Here is a 7,702-nt window from a genome sequence, read left to right as displayed (position 1 = left end):
TTGTGGGCCTCGACACAGAAGAACAAAAGCAAAGTTGGAGAAAATATTCAGCTGGTGCCCGAATCAGAGGGACTCCGTTATCGATCCCGGGGCCCCTTCATGTTATTATTTTGTTGGAGACAAATCTATGGGTTTGGAAGTTTTATAGTGTTTGAGGTAGGGTCTGTGTAAGTGATGGATTCATCTATTAGATGAATTAGATTTCACAGCATGAAGATTTCAGCAGAGCTGTAATATTATGAGCTGCTTGGTTATTGATAAAAATTACATTAAATGTAGCTGAGGCATTAAAGCTCCAGACTAGGGTAGTACTCCCTCTAAAATGTCCTTAGGGCCCTAATAAATTTTAGCAGGTTTAATTATTTTAGTAGTCTCAAAGTTGTCACCACAATTAAGCCAAACTGAAGTAATATTCAATATTTTAAAATTATAGCTCTGATGCAGCCTTTGTACCACACTTTCTTTCCCACCTGGTGCTACAGAGGGTGATATATGGGCTCTTGTGTGTGTTAGGACAAATTTGGTATGAAATCCTTTATTTGGGACATGGAAAAAGCTACATTTCTTTCATACCCTCCTCTTCTTGCTCAATGGGAGGAGGCTCAGCTGCATGTCCCTGTGTTTGTGAGCAGGTCCTGCACCTGGGGAGCATCCGGGACCCCAAGCAGTATGTCAGCTCACACCACCTGAAGATAAAGTCCTTTTTTTTACTGCACTTGGGCACACTGTCCATCTTCTTGCACAATTCAGCAGAAGTCCTTAACCTACCTCCCTGACAACATTCCCAGGTACATGGAACATGGACCCCCCTTCCAGTTCAAGTCTTTGCACAATCTGAGCGGCAGCAGGGAACTGGCTCAGAAGGAGGTTTTAGCCCATGTCAGCAGCAAGATTTATAGCTTTACCATCAAAATATGCTCATTTACTCTTGATATTTTTTAAAGAATTGGAAATTAACCTTGGACATTTTTTACAGTGTGTTATTATGGCCTTGTGGCTTTGCCACGTAACAAAATCTGCTTGTGGTAACTTGCGCACATGGATTGGAAATGGGGAGAAATCCCAAACCAGGAAAACACTTGGAAAAAAATAACTTCTTTGAAGAAGTAACAAACCAGGCATGAGATGGCACAGTGTGGAGTTGAGAATTTGCTGGTGCTCAGCTGGAGTTGTAACTCACTCGTTGCCATTGCCACCTCCAGATAAAGCAGCTAGTAGAAGCATTTTTAATTAAACCAAGATGAAGAGTGAGCACCTTGGTGTGTTCCCACTCAGTGCCATAGCCTGTGGGCTGAGATTGAGATTTTCAGTTTCAGCCACTGAAATCACCTAACAAAAAGAAAATAATCCCTCAAAATCCCTCAAATTTAGAAAGCTCTGGCCAGTAGTTCTCCAGCTACCTTGGGGTTCTTGTGCCCCAAACTCACCTGTGAGCATAGCTTGAGCTGTACTGAAATAACTATTCAATAGGATGAAAATAAATCAGTATACAGTACATAATTTAGTTGTCTATATAAACTTAAAATATCTAAATCTGTGAAAACTGCACTTTTTAGTGAGTTACTTTTTTCACAGCTGTCATTGCCGTCGAATTACGATGCAAATACCAAAACAGGGTGTGATTAGAGATGATGTGTTGCATTTATTATGGTGTATACCTCAACTATGATAATCACTTGTAATAATAAATAAATAAATAAACCCACATTAATGTACTTCACCCCATGATCGGTCTATTTTGTAACTTCTTGCATTGATTTTTTAGAATCTGTGACATTTGGGCTGTGAATGATACAAAGTAGAAGGCGGGAGGAGAAAAAGTTCTTTAAATTGGTTAGGTGTGAATTAAATCTCTCCTGTTGTAGGTTTTAAAAATTCACAACCCATTTTGGATTGACTTGCTGTTAAATAATAAATAGCACCGTGTTCTCATATGGAATTTTTCAGCAGGGCCTGGAGCAGGAGAAGGATCTGCTGAGGAAGCTCCCCCGTGAGTGTACTCGTCTCAGTGGCCTGTTCTTTTTCCAGAAATATAGAATCATAGAATGCCAGGTTGGAAGAGACCTCAAGAGTCATCTGGTCCAACCTTTATAGGTACTACTGTAGTAGCACTACTACACTATATGGCCTCTTCTAGTCCTGGGAGGGTGATTAACAATCATCCTGGACTCTGTGATCTCCTCGTGTGCATTTTGGTCTGTGAGGCCTCATCACCCACCCTGGGCACTGAGGTCCCAGCTGCCTGATGGGGCTGGCACAGGGCAGGAAAATTTTCTTTAGGGAAAAAAGTTTTCTTTATGGAAAAGTTTTTCTTTATGGAGCTTTGTATTTGGGATTTTAGAGATGGGACTTATCCTTTAAAGGCTTTACATCTCATTTGTGTGCTAAAGTTTCTGTCCGTGTTTACTTTTCCTTAGGTGCTGGGCCAGTTTCCTGAGCCCATGGTCGGGGCTGCTTGTGCACCTTAGCTCTGCCAGGAGCTGGCCCTGATGCCACCACTTCCCCATCCTCCTCAGGCACAGCCTGATGCCACCAGCATCATCTCTGACATGGACACTTCCCTCCCTGTCCCTGCCAGCCCAGTGGCAGTTTTTCGGTTCAGCGGTGGCTTCATGGCCACATTGCCCAGCTCCTCTCTGCTGGGCCTCAGCCTTCTCTCCCTTCCTCCTTCATTTTTGGTTGGGTCTTCTTATTTTCCAGATCCCAATCATCATCCCCTGCCACAGGGTGATCCGCAGCAGCGGGCAGACGGGCAACTACGGAGGAGGAAACCTGATGAAAGAGTGGCTGTTGTCACACGAGAGGCTGCAGAAGGAGAAGTGGGCAAATTGATGGGGCCCAGCCCAGCTTCAACTTAACAAGCCTCTCAGGGCACCCAGCAGAACTCAGCAACATGGTAAATATCTGAGTGACATATAAATATCATGCAACGTCCCAAGTGGAATGTGAGGTGGCACCGCTGTGTTAAAAAAGTGGGATGTGTCCTGAGGGATGCAGCTCACCTGCCCTTGCTTCTCTCTGCATTTTACAGCAGAGTGAGTACAGCAGGCCAGTTGTGCACTGATTTTTGTTCCCATCTCTTCTCCTGTTTTATTCTACTTTAAATGTTCATTAAAGCACAGGTAAGGCAAACAGGAGGTGCTGCCTCCCCCTAAGGAAGAACCTCCTTGGTGCCTGGAATGGGGTTTTATGGCAACAAGGAGGTGTGCAAGTGGCTGTTGAATTGCTTCTTCCCAGCTTTTCTTTGCAGATTGCAGGAGGTGGGAATAAATGTTTTGCTTTTGTGAATGGTGGAAGCAAAGCAGTTGACAAATTCTGTGTGGGAAGCATCTTTTAAATAAGCAGTTTGATTAGCACAACTGGGGCAGAATGTTGGAAAGCTCATCGTCGTTGCATCTTTATCAGCAGCACATTTCCTTTTATAATTTCATTTTTTTGCCTTCAGATTCTTGCATTTCTCTGGTATGTGAAGCTTTCTTTCCTGTAGCCTCTCAGTGGAAAATATTCAAGTATTCAAGATACATTAAACCTTAAGTTTGAGGTGGTTTAAGCAGGGTTCTCTGCAAGTACCAGCTACCAGAAGCTGAAATTTTCAGTATGGGAATCATAAATTCTAATGTGGAAATACTGATTATTTTTTTAATGTCTTTTATCATGTTTTCAGAGATGTTTCTTTAGAAAGGCCATTGCCAACCAAGAAATTATTTTGTTACAATGGGTTAGTTAATATAGTATTATTGATACCTTAGAATTACTTGAATAAAAAGAACTACTTTGCATGTCCAAGTGTCTCTGTGTATGTTTATAAATAAAACACAGTGCATGATAGATGGAGAAAATAAACTATACCCAACTGTACCATATAAAGCTGTATTTTTATCAAGGGTTTCTAGTGCCAATATAAACCACGAAAGCAAAGCTCAGGTGGTTTGGACGTGTCACCAGAACCCCAAGATAAAAATATAGCCTTATAATATGTACAGTTTGGGTGTATTTTATATATATATGTTTTATAATGCATTGCTACCAATGGTTGCAATAGCAAACTTTAACCTTTCTCACGTTTACATCTCGTGCTGGTTTTAAGGTGGTTGTCTTTATTTCTGCAGGGAGGATGGAGAGGGGTTGGGTAGAGGGCTGGAGGGTGTCCTTTTTGGTGTTTTTTTTTGCCTGGAATTGGGTTCTTCCAACCTCTTGAGTTTCCTCCCCCCTCAGCTTCGCCGTGCTTTGAACTGCTGACATTGAGACACTGTGCAGCCAGGCACGACAGCTGGCCCTGCAAGCATCTAATACCAACACATGCTGGTTTAGCCCATTTCCAGAGCAAGGAAGATAATGAAAGATTCAAAAAAATAATATTTGTTTTGGCGGAGCTACATTTATAATGAAATAGATGCCCTTGACCATGGAAGAAACTGAATTTTGCAGCGGGTTATTCTTCCTTCCCTCCTCCCTTTCCCCCCCCACTCCCTCTAAGGCCAACAGAAATATTTTTGAAGGACTGTGTTGTATTTCCTGCTACAGCAGCACTGCAGCTACACTGGCTGTACTGTTTTACACCAGAATGAAAAATGCAGACTACATCCTATGTATCAATACCAAATGGAAAAGAGCCCCAGGGCCTGAGGATTGTTACAGATCACTTTCATGAGCTCATCCTGGAAGCATCTTAAAACAGAAAACCAATTCATTGTAGGGACATTTTCAGATCTGTGCCCAAATTTTCTTCCCTCATGCTGCCTGGTTTGTTTGGAAATAGAGGAAATTAGTCATCTGATCAGGGCAAGAAAGATTTGGCCCATTTAGTTCCCATATAGTTCCCATTTAATTTCCCTAAGCCGTTCTCAAGCTTTGTCAGTGGTACTTGATGTGGTGTAGCAGCTGAGTAAGGAACATTGACACAGTTGATAGGACAGTGCTGTCACCCTACAAACAATACTAAGTTATTGACTAGGAGCAGTAATTTCAAACTGCTGTTTCTGGTAACATCACGGGTCATTATTCCTTGTAGAAATCTCACAGCTTGTTACATTGAATTATTTTTCCCAATGTTTCACCAGATTTCAAGATCATCATCTTTATGGTAAGTATTGCACCCTGGTCAAAAGAGATAGACTTGGTATTAAAATGTTTATTTATGGTGAAAGGTGGTGCTGAAGACCTGCTTCATGAAAGAAAATGCAAGAAAAGAATAAGAAATACAGAAGGATTGCTTAAAAACTTAAAGCACGGTAATCCAAGGGGAGCACTGTAAGATTTATGTGCTATTTCAAGAGTAATTTCTCAGTAAGAATCTTACAGGAAAGTGAAAATCCTCCAAGAATTGCATTTACAGATTTAATTGTAATTCCTTTTATATTCTTACAGGAATTGAATAGAAACATTGTTCAAAGGCCTCTCTGTAAAGTTGCCCTGCTCGGTGGAGCGGCCGGGCGCTCCGGGCTGCTACGACCGGCTGGAAAACCTATGGAAAATGGGCCTGGCAGTGTCCTTGCTGGGCAGGAGCCCCAGTGGGGCATTCCAGGAACACCCCTGCTGCAAATAGAGCTCAGCAGAGGCCGTGGGCACTGGGGGCTGGTTTTGTTTCACATTGCATGTGTGGGAGATGAGTAACAAATAAATACTCCTTGAAAAAGGAGTGGGGTTCCCAGCTTTTCCGTCTTCCCCACCCCCCTTCTTCACCCTTCCCTCTCCTTCACCCCATTCCCTTTCTTCCTTTTCCCCCTCTTTATTCCCCTTGCCCCCCTTTTCCTCACTTTTCTCCCTCTTTTTCTCCTTTTCCCCCCATTTTCCCCTCCAGGTGATTGGCTTTTAATATCACTTTTTTCCCCTCATTTTCCTTTTCCTCTTCCTCTAGCTCCTTTGTTTCTTCCCTTCATTTTTTTCTTTTTTTCCCCTTTCCTTTTTTTCCCTTTTCCTTTTTTCTCCTTTTCCTTCTCCAGAAGACCTACCCCAGCATAACTTTTAATATCTCCCTGTCCTTAATTCTGGGATTTCCAGGTGATTGGCTTTTAATATCACTGACTTCTGTTGCGCACCATTTTTAGAGAGGAGCAAATCCAGTATTTCTTACCACCCCCCGTATTCAAAACCCCTTTTTCCCCCATTATAGGAGGGAAGGTGAGAAGGGGCTCCCTTGTCCCCACTGCTGCAGCCACCTCCTTTTCACTTCTTCCCAGTTCTGGGGGCTGCAGTGATGGAGACCTTGATCCAGACCAGCCCCTGGCCCGTGTGAGGTAACATGTGGGTGGCAGCTGGCAGCAGGGCTGGGGGCTGGAGGAGCCTTCCCAGAGCCAGAGGAGCCTTCCTGGAGCCAGAGGATCCTGCCTGGAGCGGGTGGCAGCAGCAGATGATGGGTCTGGGCTCCATCAGCCACGGCCGGCAGGGTGGGATGCGGTAGCTGGACCCCAAGGTGACAATTGACATGAGCTCGGGGCACTGGCAGCACCTTGGGCTGATGAAAGGATGTTGTTAACGAGCCTTCAACGTTTCTCATTAGTGGCTGGCGTGGGTGGGTGGGTTCTTTTCACTGAAAAAAGCCAGAAGACAGAAAGTCCACCTGGGCAGTAATTAAGATCGATCCCATACAGTATGTTATCAATTTTTTAAAACCTCTTAAAGTGCTTTATTTAGTTATTTTAAACAGGGCTTTTTATTTGTTGCAGTGAGTAGTTCTTGAGCATGGCAGAGAACTGAGGAGCCTGGAAGACTCTTCCTGGGCTCTCCTCCTTCTCCAGTCTTCATCTAACCAGCAGAAATGGGGGCTCTGGTCCATCACCACCACCACGGGTGCTGCGAGGAGGCACAGCAGGACATGGAGCCCATTGATCTGGACCCGTGCTGCTGTCACCCAGGATCTGTTTTCTGAGGTGTCATTGCTCTTCTTTGGCTGAAATGATTGCTGCAAACTGCATGAAGGTACCAAGGAGGTAAAAAGCAGAGCCTTTGCTCACTAGTTTGGTGTGGGCTCAACCAGCAGGGAGGCTGGAGCGAGGGGCTCTGCCCAGCCAGGCCCCCGAGAGGCCTCAAGGATGGGGGTCACCCAAGGCAGGCACCAGCCGGGGTTAGGCAGGCTGGAAGAAGTGGTGTTTAATTAAAATAACCCTCAGCACGACCCCAAGTGCAGGGCTGATGGGAGTTAGCTGGGAAAAACAGCTGCAACCCTTTTATCTAAGGAAGAGAACCTTCCGATTACATCATTTTTACATCCCTGTGAACACTGAGAGGATGAAGTTCCACATAGAAAACCTGGCTCAGTTCACAGTGAGCCATCAGAGTGGTTTGGGTCTGAGCCTGCCTGAGCAACACAGCTCAGCTCCCTCTTAAAACCATGGCCAGAATAGGCAGGACACCAGGAGTAGGAGTCCTAAGTGGTTTTTGATCCAGACTTGACTTAAATCTTTAAAACTCTGTCAATCACAAGGAAAAAATAATCACGTTTCTGTTGGTGCCTGCTGTGATGTTTTGAAAAATTTTGAAACTGTACATGGTTCAGTGGTGGATTTGGCAGTGGTGGGTCAATGTTGGACTCAGTGATCTTAAAGGTCTTTCTAGCCCAAATGATTCTGTGATTAACCCCCTGGTAACACCAGGGGAGCAGCTGGTGTGAGTACAGACCTCACTGTGGGAGTGGTGAAAGTGAAGTGTCCACTCCCATGTCAGAAACTTCCCGTGCAGCCACTGAATTCTGTGGAGAGCTGTA

General features: G+C 44.3%; 1 protein-coding gene across 1 annotated transcript in view; it reads left to right on the top strand.

Annotated features, from left to right (window-relative positions):
- The window catches only part of MGMT (O-6-methylguanine-DNA methyltransferase), a 126,419-nt gene extending 123,587 nt beyond the window's left edge, over window positions 1–2,832 (top strand). The window contains exon 5 of the mRNA XM_009998280.1: window positions 2,701–2,832. Within this exon, the coding sequence (XP_009996582.1) occupies window positions 2,701–2,832 (132 nt within the window). The remainder of the gene's footprint in view (window positions 1–2,700) is intronic.
- Window positions 2,833–7,702: the final 4,870 nt, after the last annotated feature.

This window comes from Chaetura pelagica, unplaced genomic scaffold, assembly GCF_000747805.2.
Source record: "Chaetura pelagica isolate M959 unplaced genomic scaffold, ChaPel_1.0 scaffold365, whole genome shotgun sequence".
Lineage (NCBI taxonomy): Eukaryota > Metazoa > Chordata > Aves > Apodiformes > Apodidae > Chaetura > Chaetura pelagica.
This window is presented reverse-complemented; position numbering and strand designations above follow the sequence as displayed.